This window comes from Tupaia chinensis, unplaced genomic scaffold (assembly GCF_000334495.1).
Source record: "Tupaia chinensis unplaced genomic scaffold, TupChi_1.0 Scaffold000231_2, whole genome shotgun sequence".
Taxonomy (NCBI): domain Eukaryota; kingdom Metazoa; phylum Chordata; class Mammalia; order Scandentia; family Tupaiidae; genus Tupaia; species Tupaia belangeri.
The window spans coordinates 2,226,287-2,250,265 of record NW_006159707.1 but is presented as its reverse complement, the minus strand read 5'-3'; the positions used below and the strand labels follow the sequence as shown (position 1 = coordinate 2,250,265).

The window sequence follows — 23,979 nt, the reverse complement described above, 5'->3', positions numbered from 1 at the left end:
TCTCCATTAGACTGAAAGTTCCAGGTGATAAGAACAACGTCTTTCTTGCTCATTATTCACTTGCCAGTGCCTGTCACAGGTGTGAATCTTAATAATTATTTATGCAATTAAGTGATTAAGCAAATGCTAATTGAGTGCCTACTGTACCCTGGGACTGTTCTAAGTCTGGTAATTTACATGTGAACAAGACAATGCACTTGTCCTCATGGGGTTCTTCTGCTCTAGTTGGAAAGATGGCAGTACATGTGTGTATATACGTACCCATACACACAGTGTGAGGTCTGCTATTGACAAATCTGTGAAGAAAAACTGAGCAGAGTGGGAGGATACAGGAAAGTGTGGGGTGACATTTTAGACAGAGCAGTTGAAGAAATAACCTTGGGGTCAGCAGGTGGCATGTCCAGCCTCATGCTGGACTCCCACATGGCCAACCATGGTTTGAGTCCTGGACCTGGCAGCTTACATGCTTTCTCTCTATCTATCTGGTCAAGTTGAAGAAGAACAATAAAAAAGTAAAATTAAAGAAAAAAGTAGTTTCTAAGAAGGTGACATTCTAGCTGAGATATGAATAAAGAATTAAACCATGAAAATATCTGATAGCTGGGACCAGTAGTTGGTGTAATGGCTATGTTGCTGGACTCCCATGTAGTTGGCCATGGTTCGAGTTCCATACCTGGTGGCTTAAACTCATACCAGGTGTGTGTGCATGAGTGCCCAAGATCCCGAGAGGAGAATGGAGGAGAAGGGGTTTGCAGTGTGGCCATCCCTCCTGAGGGGTGATTTCTTGCTTTCTGTCTCTCTGTCTTTCTCTGTCTTTCTGGAGAGCACACGTGCCCTATGCAAAAACCTGTCAAAAAAAAAAAAAAGAAAAGAAAAGAAAATATCTGATAGCAGCAATTTTTATGTAAATTCAACATTATTTCAAAATAAATGGTTTTATTTTGTTTTTAATAAAAAGGATATCTCGAGGAAAGCATTCCAGACACAGGACATAAAAGGATGAGTCACAGGAAACACCTGACACTTTTTCTTTGAAAGAGAGAGATATTTGCTATAGGGCACGTGCACTCTCCAGAAAGAGACAGAGACAGAGAGACAGAAAGTGTCTCTGTCTCCTCTTGGGATTTTGGGCATGCATGTGCATGGCATGAGATTTAAACCACCAGGTCCAAGACTCAAACTGTGGTCAACTACATGGGAGTCCAATGACGTAGCTGCTTTGCCATCTGCTGGTGCCCACCTGACATTACTGATAAACCAAGATGTGGCTGGAAGAGATGGACAGGTGGTATTACTTATTTTGAATTACTTTAAACATTTATCAAAGCATATATGCATAAGATTTTTTAAAAATCAAATGGAATGGAACCAGCATGGGTGCATGTGCATGTATGCATGCCCAAAATCCCAAGAGGAGAATGAAGGAGAGAGGATTGTGGCATGGTCATTCTCCCTCGGGGGGGAAGGGGTGATTTCTCACTTTCTCTTTCTCTGGCAAACACACATGCCCTATGACAAAATTCTCTCTAAACAAAAAACAAAAATGGGAAAAAAATATATCTCCCAGTTTAGTCTGGATGAGTTTCTTTAATAGAGATGACACAAAAACTAAAAGCCTAGCTTCCATCTTGAGGATCAAAGAACAGAGAAGGAGAAACAACTTTTTCAACTAAAAATATGAAAGAAAAAGAGAGGAAAAATGAAGTGATTGACAAGGCTCCTGACGGCTTTTATTTCCTGATTCCTACTCCTTGCTGAGACTGGATTCTATCTTCATCCTATCGTTCCTTGAAACATCGTCATATTCTTATACCAGATTTCTCATTTTTAAAGCTAGCTCCATTCAGTTTCTGCACTTTACAGCCAAATGATAAAACATTCCCTGCTGCATAATCAACTTCCTGGGGAGTGAGAACTGTATCTTTGTATTCTCCAAAGTACTGAGCAGAATGCCTTGCACATAGTAGGCACTCAGGAAACATTTGTGGAGTTTGTTCATCTATCAATACTTTTTCCTAAATGACACAACTTTCAGGGGTATCGGCCTTTCCAGAGAGGATGATCACATCAGGGTATGAGAAGACAAACAGAGAAAAACACAAAATATCAACAGATACACTGCATCAGCTACTCCACTAGCCAAGAGCCCAGTGGAAGAACAAAGGTCATAGACAATCAAACATCAGCCTTGAGCTGTCTGATTGCCTCCTGGCCTACTTCCAAATAAGTAGGCTCAGAGAGGGTCATCTGTAAACAGGAAGAATCTGGCTCCATCATTTTAAGGAGAGAAAGTGCTTTGAATCTCTTGGGTCTCTGACTGATCTGGTAAAAGAGCCCTCTAGTGGTGAATATGAGAAATTACATCTAGGCTTGGAGGCAGATTCTACGCACCCGTGTACGCACACCTACACATTCAATTGAATGAAAGGATGAGGTCACCCCCTAGTAAGTGGGGAGGCTTATCAGGAACTAACTGACGGCCTTACTGCCTCCGCACTCCCACTTCAGTCAGGTGTTCTGATTTGCTTCACATGCAGGTTAGGGACTTCCCACACTGATCAGCTTTGGCTCTGGAAGGAGCTTACGAAGAATGATCCTGCCTCATCAAGCCAAAGGTTCGGTGTAAAACTCCATTCTTATAACGTGTATCCTTTTAATTCTTCATAAAAATTGCCCACAGCCTGAACCATGCTTGCTACCTTCATCTGCCTGAGCTTTTGACCCTCTCCTCCCCATTGTCCTACTGATTCCTTTTGCTGGACTTTCTGGGTACCCCACTCTGATAGAGGAACTGGTCTTTTGTGTGTGTGGTTTGATGATGGTAGAGACTGGGGCATCCTTGCCCCAAGCCCAGAGCCCACTGGCCTTCTATCCACATAGTTCTGCTTTTAGAGGTCCTGCTTTTACATCCATTGGAGTAAGAGAAGAATCAAACATCTTGGAATGGCTGTTTTGTCATTAGTTATTTTGTATAATTTAAGTTTCTGAGAATGGAGAAGGAAAATTTATTTAATAACTCTCCCAGGAAAGATCAGTTTGGTCTCCAAGTTACACATGGCTTTTTCCTTACAAAAGAGAAAGAAAAGTAATAATAATTAAGGCAGGACATTGTATTAAGAAAAGCAATTGGGGAAATAAAATAACACTGTGTTACTTGTAGGAAGCCTCGTACACCTTTCTTATTATCTCCTTTCATTCTTCTGGAGTATGGCTAGCTGTGGTCCTAATCTCAAGTCTCTCTGTTTCAATTTAGTTAAATGGCAAATTTTCAGTATTTTTACTTCCTGCTCACCAATCAGTTTTTCTGAACCATGACACATGCACATGCAACTAAATGCACATATGTATTCACACCCACATATCCAAAGCTACACTATTCCCATACATGCACAGCACATTCACATGGTTTCTAACACTGCATGCAGTTCCATGTGTCCATGTAACTGCTTTACTTCTACCACAAATGTACAGCCATTCAGAACTGACAACTAAGTTAAACACAAAACAGGTAAACATTCAAACACAATCATGCCATAACTACATACTTGAACCTATGTACGCCCATGCATGAATGTCTAACACTAATCTCAAATGACCTTAATCCCAAATAAAAATAGCAAAGTCACCATGAAATTCTAAGTTGTATTTTAAAATTCTTCAATACATTGCTGCTACTTACTCTCAGTCAAATAGCCAGAGATAGAACCAAGAGATCACAGGTGTCTGCCCATTATATTTCTGTCCAGCTAAACAACATTGAAACATGATGATTGATTGTGGGTGCATCTTAGGGACGGCAGAAACAACCTAAGCAACCTCAATTCCAAACACTTGACCTCTGGGTATCAACCATAACAACAACAACAACAACAACAATAAAATAATAAGAATAAAGGCAGTTCTGCAGACTGTTCTCAGTCAACTCAATGTGTGTCCATGTGTATGCTACAATACATAGTAATAAAAAAGCTGGCTCAATGCTGGTCCTTTCCAACATTTGCTTTCTTCCAAGGGAGTGAGATTTCAGGTGTGCAACAGCAATCGCACTTTGGACTAACAAAGAAAACAGACCTAGCATGACCTGCCTTACAGTCTGACTTAGACAAAGATGTTAACAAATAAACATTTCATAGAACTTTGGAGAGAATCTTAGGTTTTCATCGAGTCTCCCACCTTGAATCCATCACCCCCTCAAATGTAGAGATGTTAAAATTTACGAGGTGACCAGAACTCCCAGCCCTTTGCCCAAGGCCCCTGATAAATGTGCGACAGAGTCTCTCTATATAGACATTTTGCTCCTTCGATCTTTTAGGAATGCACGACTACATGTATATGAACAGTTCCTGGTTTGATCTGAGCATGTTGTCTCCAGTGTAAACCAGAGCTCCAGAGAAAGGAGGGTAGACATATTGGTTTGTTTTCTGAGGAACTAAATTGAGACAGACTATACACAGATGTGTCTGTGACAACACTTTTTGCCCGCCCAAGTGAGCCATAGAACCGTCGCCTGGAGCTACCGGTCCCTTTAAGAAGACTCGGTCTTTTGGGTCTTCTCTCTCCCCAACGGTCTCCAACGGTTCCCGCAGCAAAAAGCAAACTTGCCTGGCTCATGGGGCGAGGGTGGGGTGAGGGGGATGGAGGTTTGATTGGAGAATGCGGCGCTGGGTGGGCGCTGAGCGCGCCAGAGTGCGCTGCGGGCTTCTTTCCCCTTCCCCTTCCCTTAACCCTTCCCGGAGCGGAGGAACAGGGTCGTGCTGCGACGCCCAGGAGCGGGGGGTTCTTTCTGCCCAGGGCTTCCAAACTTTGCGCGGAGCATGGCTTGACTAGGCAGAGTCAGCCGACTGGCTGGCCTAGGAAGCGACAGGGGAAAGATCCGAGGACTGACCCTTCAGCATCCCAGATCCCTTGCCAGGGCGCTTGAAGGGTGGGGGTGCAGCCGCAGGAGGGAGCTGTCCCTTCAGCACCACGTCCGTAAAGCCGGGTGTTAGGAAGACAGAGGCAGGGCAACAGGCGGGGAGCTGTCCCTTCAGCACCAGAGACCTTTGCCCTCCAGTGCAACCACCCGGCCCCCGCCCCAAGACTGTCTTTTCTCCAGTTTGAGCGGAGGTGTCGGGAGCAGGCGGAGAGCTTTCCTGGGAGGCTGGGGAAGCAGTGAACACTCTTCTCAGCGACTCGCCTCCCAGCAGTGCTATTTTTTGCCATCCGCCCTCACCCCCAGCACACGCGCTCGCACACGCACACACACACACACACACACACACACACACACAGACCTCTCTGGATTTCTTTGCCTTGAGTCTCCTGGGGCTGTGAGGAGCCAGGCGCATCTCAAACAGAGCTGGCAGCTCCAGGTTCCGGAGCCATGCCCTGCACGGACCCTCGTCCTTAGCAAGCTCCTGAGGAATGAAAGGAACCCAGGGATCCTCAGAAGGCGGCAGTGATGTGGACCAACCCCCTGGAGCCTGCACCCTTCCGAGGGCCATAGGCAACCCAGGGAACTGGAGAGAGCTCCAGACAGGAAATCCCAGCTTTCCCAAAGTCCCCGTGGATGCTGACAAAAGGAGACCTGAATTTTTGGAAGAGCCTGTCCTAGGCTACCCTGCTGCAGAGTGATTTCTCCCTCCAGCACTGAATCTCCCCCTCCAACCCCCAGCCGTCCAGAGTACCATGAAGAATTATGAGGATGTGTGACCGAGGTATCCAGATGTTGATCACCACTGTGGGAGCCTTTGCAGCTTTTAGCTTAATGACCATTGCAGTGGGCACGGACTACTGGTTATATTCCAGAGGTGTGTGCAGGACTAAATCTACAAGTGACAATGAAACCAGCAGGAAGAATGAAGAAGTCATGACCCATTCGGGGCTGTGGAGGACCTGCTGCCTAGAAGGTATTTACAAATTCCTCTCAATGGCTCTGAATAAGCCAGTTTCTGATATTCTGGTGGGTGTTCAAGGAGATGGAGGCGGTGGGGAAAGGAGAATAGTTCAAATTATTGCTGAGAATGTGCAGGTGTCCAGACTCTGTTCCCAGCAAGTCTGACGCTGTGTGGGATGAAGGGTTTGTGTTATGTTGATTCTTTTCTTTTTCTTTCTTTCTTTCCTTTTTTTTTTTTTTTTGTATACGCTTCATGAGATGAGATTCTGTAAATGCTCTAGGCAGCTTCTGCAGTTGAGAAAAGTCTTCAAATACCAAATCCCTGGGAATAGTGTGAAATGCTTGGATCTCTGGATTGTGATGGGGTCTTTAGCTGGGCTTATATTGCATTTCAGTGAGGGAGGGGAGTAAAGAAAGAAGGGAAGATGGGAAGAAGGGAGTGAGGGAGAGAGAGAGAGAGACCCTGACCTGGCCTAGCATATTCTGAGCTATTTCCTTATTTCTCAACATACTTGTCTCAGTTTCTTCTGAGTTCGAGTTAACTAGATATTGTCATGAACTTCCATTGCCAACTAGTACCAGGGTAACATATGTGACCCCTCCCTCCCACCCCCAATTCTCTCACACACATTGTAAGAAAACTTGCTCATTTATACATGTTTCCCTATTTTGGGTACCCACCTGCCTTCATTCCTAAACCACCCAACAAATATGTTTCCATGACATTTACATAAGATTGATTCTCCAAGAATTACACTTCATAACTTCTGATTCTAAAAATTAGAGGATTTGCTCTAAATTATAAGGAAGAAGACAGGCCAGTTTTAGAACTTAAAGCCCTTGGGTACCCTATCTCACTCCTATGCTTGCTTTCACTACGCCAGGAGCCACCCTCAGCATCACTGGACAATGCCTGGATGTCATTGGGAGTAAACAGAGATCAAGAAGAAAAGCAAAGCTCTTTGGAGCCTGTGTGCCTGAGGAAGTCACTGGATTAGAGGGGCATTAGGGGGTGTTCTCAGGCTTCTGGGGAATCTGTGAAGCTTGTCATAGTGATGGGGAAAGAAATCTGGGTTTCCTATATGCTCCCTTCCCCTGCTTGCCATTGGTTTTCCACACCTGCATTCCCACTGGCTGGCATTTGTCAGAGCTGCTTGAGAACTTGCATTTATGTAAATTACTTGGGAAATCATGCTATGACATCACTTGCTAGTGTAATATTGCATCATTCCCTGGCCTTCTTCCCATGTCCTGACACTCTAAACAACTGCTCTCCTGACTATAGCGCTACTACAATTGGTTCTCTTTCCAATACACATTTGCAACTGGTGGGAAGCCCAGGTAGAAAAGGGTGACTTTAAATGCAACAAGGATCATGTGAAGTCAGGAAATCTGGGTGATGCTGCAAACTATATATGTGACCTTGGCTAAGACATTCATTCTATCCCACCCTCAGTTTAGTAACCTGGGAAATAATTCATTTGGAATAAGTGTATCTGGTGTACTGACAAAAATTCTGGAATAATTATTTCCAAAACATTAACAAAAGTCTAGTATCTGTGATTATTTGTGATAGGATATGGTGAAATCATTTACCTTAGGGAAATCTCCTTTAAATCCCTTTCCTTTATCGATAACAAGGAATTGAATTATCTTTGTAAACTGGTTTGGTGGGTGTTTTTGTGCTTCCATAGTTCTAGCGATGGCATAAACAATCCAAAGATCCTCCCAAGCCCCAAATGCCATATATACTATGGTTTAGTCATTTCCAATTCTTCTCTTGGAACCAAACCTGGGAATGCACAATTAAACACTAATTTTGGCATCCTCCATTATGTTTAATAAAAGCATAAATCTTTCAGAGAATAAATAAGACCTAAAATTCTTGAACCCTTTCTCAGAATTTCTGAAGTTCTCACTGTAGCATTGGTTAAACTGAGGTCCAAAGACAAAACATTAATATGCACAATTCATGTAACTGTTGGTGATGGAAATGTGAATGTCACCCAGAGTTCCTTACTACTAAGCCAGTGGTCATTCCATAGATACATTGATTGTTTTCTCCAGCATCATGTCCAACACCTACAGTTTGTACAAGAATTGAAACCCCACCTAGGCATTCTGGGGGCTTCGTGGGGAAAGTGAGAAATTGAATTAAGAAGGAACTGGGCGACTTGAAGCCATGTCCTTGGGCAGATTAATCCTTTTGAGAAAACCTGTTGCAGTTTCCATACAATTTTGCCTGGCTAATTTTTTTTTTTCATTTTAAAAAGTATTAAATACTGTAAGATGTACAAATCTTAATGAACCACAATACATTTAAAGTTATGTGTATACCCTTATAACCAACATGTAGATGGGCCTGGCTGAAATGTGAAGCCAAGACTTTTCTTAATGCACTGAATGTATCCATGTTTGAGGAATTTGAGGAGCCTCGAATTTCTGCATGGAAAGACACATGCAATCGGCAACATCTATTCTAGGCATTTCCATCCTCTGCTAGATAAAGATGGACAGCCTTCCCTATTCAGTATCTCTTGTCTACCTCAGAGCCTCAACTTCAGATTAATCCTTTTGAGAAAACCTGTGCAGTTTCCATACAAATTTTGCCTGGCTATTTTTTTTTTTCATTTTAAAAAGTATTAAATACTGTAAGATGTACAAATCTTAATGAACCACAATACATTTAAAGTTATGTGTATACCCTTATAACCAACATGTAGATGGGCCTGGCTGAAATGTGAAGCCAAGACTTTTCTTAATGCACTGAATGTATCCATGTTTGAGGAATTTGAGGAGCCTCGAATTTCTGCATGGAAAGACACATGCAATCGGCAACATCTATTCTAGGCATTTCCATCCTCTGCTAGATAAAGATGGACAGCCTTCCCTATTCAGTATCTCTTGTCTACCTCAGAGCCTCAACTTCCTCATTTTCTAGTTCTTTAAGTATCAAAGGATAAGTAGGGGGTCTTGGAATTCAATTTTCCTAGAAATCAAATTAGAAGGCTCAGTTCTTCCATACTTTTTAAAGTGCCATGAGACACTGTGGCTATTTTGCCTAAAAGGAGAGAATGCTCAGGAGAGACATGACAGCTGTCTGCGAATATCTGAAGGACTGTCATATGGAAGAGAGATTTGAAATACTCTGTTCTCAAGGGGGTAGAAGTAGGAGCCAGAGGAAGACAGGTTTTACCTCAATACGAGTAATTATCCAGTGTGAAACACAAAGGGCTATCAATTAGTGAGTCCTCCAACACCAATGAGAAAGAAGTATGAGAAACTATATTGATTGTTCCTAAACTTAGCCAGTCATCAAAACCACATGAAGAGCTTTAAAAAAAAATAGATCATCAGAACTCAAAGGTAGATTCCCTGCTTCTATAGATCCGTGGTGGATAATCAGAATTCTGATTTTTCTGAAAAATCCTCCTAGCAATTATGATGTGAAAGCCTACGTGTACTGAATATTTACAAAGGTCTTAGAAATGACCGTGTGTATTAAGGAGGATCACATCACTGAAGTAAGAGAAGTTTTCATTTCTAAAATCCACCAGAATATCATTTATATTTAGCACTTCCTATGTGCCAGCACTGTTCTAAGAATTTTGAAGATGTTAACTCTTTCATCTTCAGAGGAGCACAATGATATGGGTACTATTGTAACTCTCTTTTTCAAATGAAGAAACTGAGGCCTGGAGAAGTTATACAACTTGCCTAAGCTCGTGCACCTAAACTCAGCAGGCAATATATAACCTAAGTCATGCTGCTTCTCGGAGCACTTGCTAGAGAACATTAATTCATGCTCTGGTGGATAGTGTACTACTGGTACAGATATTAGCTCTCAAGAATGCCCGGACGTATTGGTCTTTCCATCCAGAAGTCCCAGATCTCTGAACCCTCAGCATGCCTGTGCTAAATCAGCAGGGACTCAGGAGCCACCAGCCAGGCACAAATTCAGAGGCAGCAAAGGACAGGTTGTGAATGAAAAAACAATCGACCTATGTAGAGACACCCACACTGAGAAACCCAAACGCATGCCTGAGTCATTATCTGGAAAGCATGCAAGGCATTCATAAAGTAGTACCCCAACCTGCTGCGTGTTGTCAATGGCAGCATGTGAATTTGAATGAGAACATGTTCAATATGTGACTCTCTCATTAAGAAAACATCTTGACATCCTGGATACAATCAAAGCAATGTATTTAGATAGTGGAAAGACCATTGCCTCATAGTAAGGAACCCTGGGTGATCATCACATTTCCATCACTAACGAGTTACATGAATGTGCATATTATTTTTCTCCTTTGGACCTCAGTGTATCCAATGCTAAAACAAGAACTTCTTAAGAGAGTAACAAATCCAAATGTCCATATGAACTAGGCAGGTGATGTAAAGTGTAAAACAAGCATTTTACAATCCTCTTGATTCTATCAGAGGGAAAGGAGCAATACATTTGAGGAAATACATAGAAATTGATACTTGGTCTCAGTGTGGGGACAATAGAGAGTGATTGGGTACCATGGCAAACTGGGTGGCATAAGCCTGTCTGTTTGGTCTACTTTTCTGTCAATAATAACTGAATACCACACAAGATAATCTATAAAAACTATAGGTTTATTTAGCTCATAATTTGGAGATCTGGGGTCAAGGGACCATATCTGGTGAGGGTCTTCTTGTTGGTGGGCCTCTCTGCAGTCTTGAGGTGGTGCAGGCTACCATGTAGTGAGAACTACAGTAAGCATGTATCTGTGTCCATCCCCAACTCTACTCTGGCCTCACTCCCTCTCTTAATAAGCCCAGCAGTATTTAGCCATGGAGACCCTGCCCCACTACCTTATCTAATTCTAGTCACCTCCCAAAGGCTTCAGCTTTTATTCCCTTAGTCTGATTGTGTTTCCACCCTCCTAATACCATCACAACCAAATTTCAACACATGAATTTGAGGGGACTTATTAAAACCACAGCACCACCTAAAGAAAAACTACTATTTGGTCTGAGTTGACTTTTAGCAAATGTGGCCCAATATCCCAACCAAATAAAAGCCAGATACAAAATCTCTTGATGATTAAAATGTGAACAACTCATTCAACTTTTTAAAAACATGGTATCAGCCAAAATAAATTTACTTTGTATCTGATTTTGTTCATGGACTGCCAGTTTGAGCCCTGAAAATTGTCTAAGTCTCCCTACCTTCTCTCTTTATTTATTTATTTAATATTCTAAAATTAACATATAATAATTAGACATATTTGTGGGATAAATTGCCCTTTCATACAAATTTTTGTTACTTTCATACTTGACTCCTGAATTACTTTTTATAACCCAATAATCACCTCATTAATTGATTCAAAAATTGCCTACTAAGAAAAGAAAACCAATTTAGGATTTTAGAACGGGGAACTTAAAATTATGAAAAGAGGTTCAACAAACTGCTATTTCTGCTACAGATGGGCCTGGATGACACCAAACATCTGGCTGAAAAACTGAAAAAAATTAGCCAGTCATTAGAAATTCCCCCATATTTCCAAATCTCCAGATGGTTGACTTTTTCAGCCAGATGGGGTTCCAGCTTTATTTATGTGTTCAGAAGCCTTCAGGAAAGCTGCAAAGATGTGGTTGAAGATGGGGGGTGAGAGAAAGACATAACATTATTGAGTACTTCCTATGTGCCAAGCCCTGTGCTAGGTGATGTTACATATATTATTATCTCACACTTTTCAAATCTCCTATCTTTTCTCAGTAGAATATAAACTCTATAAAGACAGAGATTCTTGTTGGTGGGGGCACTGATATTCCTAGATCTTAAAGAGAGTACCAACTAGTAATTTCTGTGCCTTCCCTTAGACAAGGCTAAAGAATGTCTTAGAACTTTCCCATTCTCTCCCCTACTGATGACCTCTCCCTGTCTGTTTCTCTGTACTTTCCCTATTGGCCCCAAATTCCAAGAGAAAGATTAAAGAGAAGGTCAGCAGGTGGTATGGTGGTTAAGGCACTGGATCCAACATGGCTGACTCTGTGGTTCAAGTCGTGGACCTGGTGGCCTGAAAAACACACCAGGTGCATGTGCATACATGCCCAAAATCCCAAGAGAAGAATGAAAGAGAAGGGAATGTGACCCTCTCCCCTAGAGGATGACTTCTCACTATCCTTCTTCTCTCTCTGTCTCTGTCTTTCTCTAGTAAGCACATGCACCCTATGGCAAAAACAATCTAAAAACAAACAAACAAACAAACAAACAAACAAACAAAAGATGAAAGGGAGAAGTTGACTACAGCTTCAAGGCAGGATTAGATGACCATGACTGTTTGTGGTTCGAGTCAAGATTGGGCAAATGGTAGAGACTGGAGTATGAGAATGACTAACATTCAGCCAGAACATGCCCATATAGCCTTACTGGTGGTAGAATGTTGAAATACTTCACTACCTGTTGGTAGACAACATCTGGCCCAAGTTTCCTACCATCTCCCCCTCTCCACTATAGCCATCCTAGCCCTTCCTGAGACCTCCCAGACTTCCCTAAGATCCACCATGTAAAGGACCAAGAGGCTGGCTAAGCAGGTATAATCATGACTCCACACCAACCCTATGAAGACATCTATCTTTCCTGATTGACTGGTTTTGTATCTTACTCCTCACTAAATATTTTGAGTCTTGGGACCAGCAGATGGTGTAATGGTTATGTCCCTGGACTCCCACCTGGCCAACTGTGGTTTGAGTCCCAGACCCAATGACTTGAAACTCACGCTGGGCCTGCATGTGTGCATGCTCAAAATCCTGAGAGGAGAATGGAGGAGAAGGAATGGCAGCATGGTCACCCTCCCAGCGGGTGATTTCTCACTTCTATCTCTTTGTCTCTCCAGTGAGTACATGTGCCCTATAGCAAAAATGTCTCTCTAAATACACACACACACACACACACACATATAACACACACACATACACATTTGAGTCTTATCCCTATTTGTGTCATCATTGGTAGTAAAACCCTCTCTTCTTTTTACATTAAATCCAGCTCTCTACCTTCTGACCATAGGATTCCTCCATCATAAGAAGCAGATGCTTGGAAAATGCTTTTGTGTGTTTCATCATTTGAAATTGTATCTTTTGGGTTAGAATAATGGCAAGTAACCTGTATCCCAAGGTTGAATAACTAGTGTGGGTTATTTGTATGGCTATTTAGTATATATCAAAAAGATTAGGAAGTCAGGCAAAAAGTTGACTGCATTCTTTTAGTGTTCTCATAGAGCTGTATGCAGCAAGCTTACCTAAGGGGTAGTCTGATTCTTTGGAGGAATATAACTTTGTTTGGCTTAGATTTTATTATAGAGTCGGACCCAGTTGCTGTATAGTTAGATGTTTGCTTGTAAAAAACTGGAAAAATAGACATAAATTTTTTGTTCAGTAGAGGTGCACATTATTTCTGTTCATTAGCGGCTATAGCCCCAAGTATTCTGGATTTATTGCTGCCCTCTAGGACATTAATCAATTTTACACCTAACTTAGAAATATTATTTCAGGACTTATTTTTTTAGCTGAAAGTAAACTATGACATTCTCCTTTGAACCATTTTTGTCATCCTTCTGGCTTCCTTATTATTGAGTTGACTAAAAGTTTCTATGAGCTCACTATGTATCTAAGGAGAATTATGTTTTCAATAATCTGAAAATTATGCTTGACATATGAAAGTGCTTATAGTGAAAACAAAGTTTCTAAGGTTAAAGAGAAGCCTAGAAACAGGTGTCTTTTTCCCATCCTCCCCATAGCCCCTGCCAGAGCACCCCTTTTCTATGTAGGAACCGGTGGGGCATTAGTAATTTGTGAGGGACCACAGAGAATATTAGATAATAGAAGGAGCTTTGGGATCAGGTGGACCTGGGATCTGGCCTGGATCCTGGCATTTACTGACTGTGAAACCTTGGAAGTTGCTTAACCACTGTGTATTCCTTGCTTATCAAATGGGGAACCAAAAATATAATAACAAGTACTTTCAACTGTTTCTGTTTTAGTTCTTGTGGTTCCTTCATTCCTTCATACCTTTAAATAATAGGTTAACTATTAGTTCTCAATTTATTCATTTTAGGCAGTATTGAATCCATTTACTAGCAAAAACTATAAATTAATTTCCTTATATCGGCACTCTCCTGCCCCTCATTTCTTTCAGTTCTTCAGTGAGTTACTGTGGCTCCAAAAAGAATCATTCATAACAATTAAGAGTGCCTGGGAATGTGGGAGACAGGCATCTGCTTGCGGGATTGGACACTCCCTCGGGCAGCACAACAGCTCATCTGCCCTGCACCTACCTCAGCAAGGGAGTTGGAGGAAGATCAGCAGGGCCAAGAGAAGGCATGGCAATGGGGAAGTCTGGGGAATGGTGAGGTTTGTGAATTGGCTAGAACTGGTGGGGATAGTCGACTTTAAGCCAGTGTGTCAGTATCCCACCTAAGAGAGCAGCATATTAGCCAAGAAGACCCAGGCCAGGACTATGTGATGTGAAGATGTTGTCTTATGCAAGACTGCCTGACTTAGGGGTCAAGACAGGATTGAAAGTTAGCCCACACATTCCACTCACTAAACCATGTACCTTGGTCCAGTCTATCTAAAGGGATGGGGGGTGAATCTTTTTAAAATGTTTACAGGACCTAGACCCAGTTGTACAAGCAGGAGCGCAAGACTTCATGGTGGCTGAGGCCACATTGGAGGTCTGAGTTCTGTTCCTGGCACAATCTAAACAAATCAGGTTTGGTGGCATGCACCTGTGGTCCTAGCTAGCTGGAAGACTGGAGCAGGACGGCAACATGGCAAAACTCCATCAGAAACACCTATCTCAGCTGGCTTGGTAGTGTGGCAGTAATGTGTTGCCCAAGTGACGTTGGATCTGTATGGAAGATCCCAGGTTCAGTTCTCCACTCAACCTGGACACAGGTGCATGCACACTGTGCCATGCAACTCTGAGCCAGGGCAATGAGTGGCGGATATTGTGACATTAAAACCTATTGAGAGTGCTTGTTCTTCTCTCTCTCTCTCTCTCTCTCTCTCTCTCTCTCATGAAAGAAACTTTTTAAAAGTTTAGATACTCAACCCTCTCCCTCCTGTTCTTTCCCTTTTTTTCCTCCCACACTCTCATTAAAAGGAAACATTTTTTTTTTAGTTTTTTTTTTTTTCTAGAGGATTCATGCTCTCCAGAGAGAGACACAAAGAAAGGGTGGAGAGGGAAGCACCCCTCACCAAAAGGCCACACAGCAATCCCTTCTCCTCTATTTCTCCATCCTGTTGGGATTTTAGGCATACACATACACACACACATGCACACACACACACACGCATATATGCCTGGCCTATTTTTCAATCTACCAGGGAGGATTTGAACCATGGTTGGTTGGCTATGTGGGATCTGACTTCCTTACACACTAGGTGATGGGGCTGACCAAAAACAAACAAACAAACAAACAGACAACCATTTATAAGCCACTGCATGGGCTGACTGCAGCCCCAGCAGCTGGGACTTTAAGTTGCCAATGTTGGAAGCAAAGTAGAATGGAAAAGACTGGACCAGAGTCAGGTATTCCACATCAGGAAAGGAAGCTGCAATGAGAAGGCATCATGGGGCCCTCCAATAACCAACATATGTTCTTCCACAAGAGATTCAACATGTGACCCTGCCACATAGAGAACCCTGGCCATGGGTTTAGCTAAAGAAGCATACTAACAAGGGAACCAGCAGTTAGCATAATGGCTATGTCGCTGGACTCCCACGTAGTCGACCACGGTTCGCGTCCCGGACCCAGTGGCTTAAAACTCATGCTGGGCATGTGTGCATGCATGCCCAAGATCCTGGGAGGAGAATGGAGGACAAGGGATTGCGGCATGACCATCCCCCCAGGGAAGGGGGTGATTTCTCGCTTTCTGTCTCTATGTCTCTCTCTCTCTGTCTGGCGAGTGCACGCACCCTATAGCAAAAACCTCTCCAAAAAAAAAAAAAAAAAAAAAGAAAGAAAGAAAAAAGAAAAAGAAAACCAAGCATACCAACAAACAAAACAGTCTGCAACCTCACCTAGCGAAGTGAAGAGACAGTGACTGACTGCCTTTTCTTCCCTCCTGCTCCCTGCCACAACACACTGCAGACACTAGAATAGAAGGAGGGAGGAGCAAGCATAGACCTTTAAATATGATATGCAGTTGTAAGCTTTAGGCAGAACTGGAAGCTTTAACAACCAAAAGTGAAAGAAAAGCTATAAAAATCATCCCAAATAACATTAACCTAACAAAAGATTTGACACAATATAGTTGAAAGCCACAATAAGTTGTTGCATGTTTATGTCCCCACTGCATTAAGACGTATAAATAATGACATTTTTGTCTACAAAATCCTGAGAGTTGAAAGCTCAGGGTCTTTGAAAATTTCATTGAAAATGTGTATGATGAGAAAACTGTACATAAATTTTGCACCAAAATAAACTCATATTTTCACCCCACTTTTCCACAAAGCATTTGAAGTTCCCTCGTATTCCGTGATGCATGACTATTTGTCAGGGATGGGCAAACTAAGGCAAGGCCAAATTGAGCCCATTGCTTATTTCTGTATAATCCACTAATGAAGACTACTTTGTATATTTTTAATGGTTAAAATATTAATTAATATCCAGTAATATTTTATGACACATAAAGGCGATATAAAATTCAAATTGCAGCATCCATAATCCTGAATGATGTCAATAAAAAATTTATGGAAATGTGTTTTCTCTCTTATTATTTATGTATGTGCATACTATCCTTAATTTTCCTGCTTGGGCTATAAAGGCTAACATATTAACTCTTGGACCATTTCCAGAAAAATAAAGTTTGCCCACCCCTGCTACATCTCACTGCAGAAATATATAGGAATCTGAATTTTTAATTTCTAGAAGGTCTCTTTGTTTTCCCAAGAGTATTGAATTGCTTTTCCCTTTTTTTGCCCCATTTACTTTCATCGTAGACTCTTCATCTGACCAGTTATTCTGTCTTTATAAAGTTCCTGGAGAATTCTCGTTCTTCATTCACATGATTCTTGCCCTCTTCCTGAGACACGAAGAAGTTGAAAACCAATGAGATACTCTCTTCTCTAATGTCCTCCAGGAAAGCATAGTCCCCAATCAGGTACACAGGGAAGAGTATCTGTTGGGGCTAGCAAGAGAAGAAAGCTTTGGGATGTAGTGTTTCCACTGAAAAGAAATGAGAAGAAAGGGCCACTAGAGACCATTTTGACAATAGCCTCCATGAGACAAGGCCACTGGTAGGTGAGGATGAAAAAAGTGGAGGTTCAGCTAGTGTTGGGAGTCTAGAAACTGGTACTCATCTGCAGAGTCCCATGGATGAGGTTCAGTACGTTCATGGAATGTCATGATAAATATGGGAATGAACATGTTTATGAGAAAACCTGACAAGTACAAAGAGGGAAAGTGATCACCCTAAGTCGCACTAACACTTGCAAGAACAGAGGAACCAGTGAAAGTTGAGAAAAAGCAGAGATGAAAGAGAAGGTGAATTCAGTATTTAACTAGTGTTTTGAGAATCTACTCAGAAGCTTGTTCCAAAATGATGCAATATCTAGTACTGGAAGGTCTCCAGTCCAGAAGATCTTTCTGTAAGGCAGGAGACTCATCTGCAGCCTACTTCCTGGGTTTTTATAAGGTAGACCCCTTCCAGGGTAACCTTGCCTTTCTTCTTGGGATCAATAAGCAAGTGAGGTGCTCTTATGGATCCTAGAGACTACTTCCAAGGAAGGTATAGAAGGAAAGGATAGCCTATGAGAACCCCAGAAAAAGATGCCAAGAAACTAGTAAAAATAATACACAGCTAACACTAAATGAGCACCCTCTGTGTACAAAGATGTGATTATTGTGGCAGATTGAACATTCATTTCTGGGCCAGCCCCTGAGCACTTATTTATTTAACAGACACACACTATATGCCAAGCACTGTTCTAAGTAAGCACTTTAAAATTATTATTTATCCCTGTGACTTCTTTGGGATGTAGAGATTACCATCATTCCCATTTTTCAAAGAGAGGCACATGGTTAATAAGGCAGAGCTGGGATTCAAACCGTTCTCTCCACTGCCTTTCACTAACTATAATATACGTGAGGCATGTGGACAAATATAACATAAATAGAGCTCACTAATTCTCATAATAGCTTTGACTGTTCATAGTTGTCCAGTTCTACCAGCAAGAACACTTAGGCTCATAGTGTTGAAGGATTTTACACAAGATGATATTTCTAAGAGGTGACAGGGCTAAGATGTGAACCATAGCCTCACCCTAACCAACACACTGCACTGCCTTAATGTAAGGGCTAAGGACTAGTGGGAGGGTCTCCTCCTACCTTCCCACCTTAGGCCAAGGAGAGCCTGGTGTCAGTGACTGGCTCTGAATCATTCAACAACCGGAAATACTGTGAAAAATAATTAGCCCAATCTTTGTCAATTTTGATTCCTAATCCAAAAAGCAAGGCCAGGGAAGAGAAATGATAAACCCAATAAGATTTAGACATTATAGCATTTGGCTGTGAAGAAATACTGCCTCTGGAGGTCATATGTGAGTTTTTCTTGGTAATAGTGGGTGACATGGTGGTTAAGGCACTGGACATTCTTATGTGACTGACCATAGTTCAAGTCCCGGGCTTGGTGGCTTGTTTTCTCACTTTCTCTCTTTCTCTGTGTCTTTCTCTGGTCAAATTAAAATAAACGAATGAGTAAATAAAAATAAATAAATAATTATAAAATATATTTATAAGTTTTTCTTAAAAAGGGTAATAGCAAAACAAACAAACAAAACTAATAGCAATCTTTTAGAAGTCAGAAGAACAAGGACTCTGAGAAGGTGCAGGGGCACAAAGTATCGGAGATTCTCCCATCTGGGGTGTTGACAAACTTGGAGACACCATTAAGATTCATGATTATCCACTTCCTGAGAAATAAACGTAAACATCTTATTTATTTGACTTCATTGAGCTTCAAATGATGTGTTAGGCAGAGGATTGCACCTCAACCCACCTCCACCTCTACCTCACCTCCATCTCCACCCCAGCTTCCTTCTCCACTTCCTGGTAGATGACTTGGATAACTGTTACATAGGTGATCTGCAGCTGGGTTTTCATGCAGTACTGAGAGGGCCAAAACCATCTTTGAAGTAAACCAGACATGTAATAGACAAATGGACCACCAGGCCTGGTTCTTACTACCCTTGGGTTTAGGTGGACCAGAAACGGGCAACTGGAATGAGGTGGGATCAGACAACACCTAACATCATCTATCCACCTTTTTAACCTGCATGTTGTAGGAAATGTTATAGAATATCTTGTTGCCATCCAAAAACTCTACCCCATTTTCCTGATACCAGTCTAGAACCTGAGCCTGGTGTGTAGTAGATGCTCAGCAAACACACATTGAATTTGCTGCTGGTGAGAAAGTAATTCAATTACCTTGAACTTCTCTAATGAGCCTATGCTAATCCCCAACCATTACTGCTCTGCTCTTAAGTGCTTACAAACTACCCTTTTAAGAATATATTCTATAATCTCAACTACAGTTGTTTGTAATTCAGCAGCCTGTAATTTGAGAAAATCTGGTTTTTCAGTCTTGAAAAAAAAGCTATGTTATTTGCCATCCGTTATCTAACATTTTGTCCCCAAAGATTATCCAAAGTAGTTCAACGGTCTTATTTTAAAATTCCTCAATACCCTGGGTGCAAACTTGGAGAAAGAAAAAAGAAAACACACGTTGTATGAACATATTGTGCATAAATCCAGCAGACACTGTTTCTATTCCTTGTGCCTAAGAGTCTATGTATATTTGGTTACCTGTGGGTTTGAGAAATGGAATTTCCACCACTTTGCATTCTATAGCATATGCTGGTCTGCATCATGCTTCACTGCCCTAGAATACAATAAAGCCTACCTGTTAAGTTAAAGCAATTCTAAAATTCATGGGTACCTGTCGAGGTGCCTTCCACCACCTCATCCATTATGCAATTCTACTGTCACCTGTGGAAATTGGTTCTGGCATAGAGCAGTTAATACAGATGCATATTCACAACAAATCATTTTGACCCTTTGCAAATTACAGGATGGTAAAAATCAATTAGCTGTTTACCAGCTTTAAATGTCTTAAAATATGTATTGCTAAGTAAATCCTGATTTTTTTTTTACCCCCAACATATTACTTTTCGCTGAAAAGGAATCTGGCATGCAATCAAAAATGCTCTAGGTGTTTAGAGAAAACTAAAGAGATGGAATCAAAAGGGAATGATGTTAATCTGAATCAAAGGTGTGCTGTTCAGCATAGTAATTGCTCTTTTCTGCTCTTTTACTCTGTGGTGAGTGATGGCTGAGCTCCCAAGCAGTGGGGAGATGGCAGGAATTGGGTTCTAGGAGAATGGCTGGACCAAGGAAGTCAGGTCTGGGCCACCCCCAAAATGATTTTCCAATTAGAGTCCCTGGAGCTCAGATGCAGTGACATCTCATTGGCTTAATAAATAGATAATCTTACTCTGGCATATGGACTTCATCCAAACTACCCTAAAGCAAGAAAGGGGTGCTAAGGAGGTTGACATGGTAAACAGTGTGTTCAAGGTAGGCTTCCCTGAGAAGGTGACATTTAACTCAAATTAGGAAGGAGGTGAGGAATTATGGCAAGTGGCCATTTAGGGAGGGACATTCCAGGCAGAAGGAACTGCCAGTGTAAAGATCTGGAGGTAGAAATGTTCCTGGGATATTGAAGGAAGCCAATTGACTGGAGAGGGGGAATCAGAAAAAGAAAAGCAGAAGATCCCTGAGGCCTGGTCATGTGAGGCCTTGAAGAGAATTGTAAGAAATTATTTTCTTTTTAAGTCTATTTATTTCTTTGATAAGTGAGAGAAACTCAGAGAGAGACAGTAGCCGCAGAGGGGTCTTGATGCCACCATCCATCCCCAGCCTCAGGCAGCTCTGGATTGTTGGATGTGCATACATCTGATGTGTTTAGGGAGGTCTCCAGACATAAACCAGAGCCTTTTCCTGTGGGTTAGCCTCACAGAGCATTGTGTAAGCACTCTATCACAACCCGGCCCCAGGTTGGAAGGACTTGAACTTTGATTCTGATGGACTGGGAGCCTTTGGAGCATTTTGAGCCCAAGAGTGACATGTTCTTGAGTTTTCTGTGTCTGACTTTTCTTCTCAGCTGCACAGAAGAACACAGAAAGAATATTTTGTCCTGTGACCTTCCTCCTCTCCCTCTAAAACTTTTACCTCACCCTCCCCTGGCGCTTCTTCGTGACTGGGCACAGTAGAATAGTATCTCATTAGCATTGCTTTATTTCTCCCCCTAAAGACAAGCCCATGGTCTCTTAATGTTTACTGCCTCTGGAGGTCATATGTGAGTTTTTCTTGGTAATAGTGGGTGACATGGTGGTTAAGGCACTGGACATTCTTATGTGACTGACCATAGTTCAAGTCCCGGGCTTGGTGGCTTGTTTTCTCACTTTCTCTCTTTCTCTGTGTCTTTCTCTGGTCAAATTAAAATAAACGAATGAGTAAATAAAAATAAATAAATAATTATAAAATATATTTATAAGTTTTTCTTAAAAAGGGTAATAGCAAAACACACAAACAAAACTAATAGCAATCTTTTAGAAGTCAGAAGAACAAGGACTCTGAGAAGGTGCAGGGGCACAAAGTATCGGAGATTCTCCCATCTGGGGTGTTGACAAACTTGGAGACACCATTAAGATTCATGATTATCCACTTCCTGAGAAATAAACGTAAACATCTTATTTATTTGACTTCATTGAGCTTCAAATGATGTGTTAGGCAGAGGATTGCACCTCAACCCACCTCCACCTCTACCTCACCTCCATCTCCACCCCAGCTTCCTTCTCCACTTCCTGGTAGATGACTTGGATAACTGTTACATAGGTGATCTGCAGCTGGGTTTTCATGCAGTACTGAGAGGGCCAAAACCATCTTTGAAGTAAACCAGACATGTAATAGACAAATGGACCACCAGGCCTGGTTCTTACTACCCTTGGGTTTAGGTGGACCAGAAACGGGCAACTGGAATGAGGTGGGATCAGACAACACCTAACATCATCTATCCACCTTTTTAACCTGCATGTTGTAGGAAATGTTATAGAATATCTTGTTGCCATCCAAAAACTCTACCCCATTTTCCTGATACCAGTCTAGAACCTGAGCCTGGTGTGTAGTAGATGCTCAGCAAACACACATTGAATTTGCTGCTGGTGAGAAAGTAATTCAATTACCTTGAACTTCTCTAATGAGCCTATGCTAATCCCCAACCATTACTGCTCTGCTCTTAAGTGCTTACAAACTACCCTTTTAAGAATATATTCTATAATCTCAACTACAGTTGTTTGTAATTCAGCAGCCTGTAATTTGAGAAAATCTGGTTTTTCAGTCTTGAAAAAAAAGCTATGTTATTTGCCATCCGTTATCTAACATTTTGTCCCCAAAGATTATCCAAAGTAGTTCAACGGTCTTATTTTAAAATTCCTCAATACCCTGGGTGCAAACTTGGAGAAAGAAAAAAGAAAACACACGTTGTATGAACATATTGTGCATAAATCCAGCAGACACTGTTTCTATTCCTTGTGCCTAAGAGTCTATGTATATTTGGTTACCTGTGGGTTTGAGAAATGGAATTTCCACCACTTTGCATTCTATAGCATATGCTGGTCTGCATCATGCTTCACTGCCCTAGAATACAATAAAGCCTACCTGTTAAGTTAAAGCAATTCTAAAATTCATGGGTACCTGTCGAGGTGCCTTCCACCACCTCATCCATTATGCAATTCTACTGTCACCTGTGGAAATTGGTTCTGGCATAGAGCAGTTAATACAGATGCATATTCACAACAAATCATTTTGACCCTTTGCAAATTACAGGATGGTAAAAATCAATTAGCTGTTTACCAGCTTTAAATGTCTTAAAATATGTATTGCTAAGTAAATCCTGATTTTTTTTTTACCCCCAACATATTACTTTTCGCTGAAAAGGAATCTGGCATGCAATCAAAAATGCTCTAGGTGTTTAGAGAAAACTAAAGAGATGGAATCAAAAGGGAATGATGTTAATCTGAATCAAAGGTGTGCTGTTCAGCATAGTAATTGCTCTTTTCTGCTCTTTTACTCTGTGGTGAGTGATGGCTGAGCTCCCAAGCAGTGGGGAGATGGCAGGAATTGGGTTCTAGGAGAATGGCTGGACCAAGGAAGTCAGGTCTGGGCCACCCCCAAAATGATTTTCCAATTAGAGTCCCTGGAGCTCAGATGCAGTGACATCTCATTGGCTTAATAAATAGATAATCTTACTCTGGCATATGGACTTCATCCAAACTACCCTAAAGCAAGAAAGGGGTGCTAAGGAGGTTGACATGGTAAACAGTGTGTTCAAGGTAGGCTTCCCTGAGAAGGTGACATTTAACTCAAATTAGGAAGGAGGTGAGGAATTATGGCAAGTGGCCATTTAGGGAGGGACATTCCAGGCAGAAGGAACTGCCAGTGTAAAGATCTGGAGGTAGAAATGTTCCTGGGATATTGAAGGAAGCCAATTGACTGGAGAGGGGGAATCAGAAAAAGAAAAGCAGAAGATCCCTGAGGCCTGGTCATGTGAGGCCTTGAAGAGAATTGTAAGAAATTATTTTCTTTTTAAGTCTATTTATTTCTTTGATAAGTGAGAGAAACTCAGAGAGAGACAGTAGCCGCAGAGGGGTCTTGATGCCACCATCCATCCCCAGCCTCAGGCAGCTCTGGATTGTTGGATGTGCATACATCTGATGTGTTTAGGGAGGTCTCCAGACATAAACCAGAGCCTTTTCCTGTGGGTTAGCCTCACAGAGCATTGTGTAAGCACTCTATCACAACCCGGCCCCAGGTTGGAAGGACTTGAACTTTGATTCTGATGGACTGGGAGCCTTTGGAGCATTTTGAGCCCAAGAGTGACATGTTCTTGAGTTTTCTGTGTCTGACTTTTCTTCTCAGCTGCACAGAAGAACACAGAAAGAATATTTTGTCCTGTGACCTTCCTCCTCTCCCTCTAAAACTTTTACCTCACCCTCCCCTGGCGCTTCTTCG

The 23,979-nt window shown here is 41.8% G+C and overlaps 1 protein-coding gene across 1 annotated transcript in view; it reads left to right on the top strand.

The window, feature by feature from the left end:
- Positions 1–4,707: 4,707 nt before the first annotated feature.
- The window catches only part of CACNG3 (calcium voltage-gated channel auxiliary subunit gamma 3), a 108,311-nt gene continuing 89,039 nt past the window's right edge, over positions 4,708–23,979 (top strand). The window contains exon 1 of the mRNA XM_006148294.2: positions 4,708–5,888. Within this exon, the coding sequence (XP_006148356.1) occupies positions 5,678–5,888 (211 nt within the window). The 5' untranslated portion in view covers positions 4,708–5,677. The remainder of the gene's footprint in view (positions 5,889–23,979) is intronic.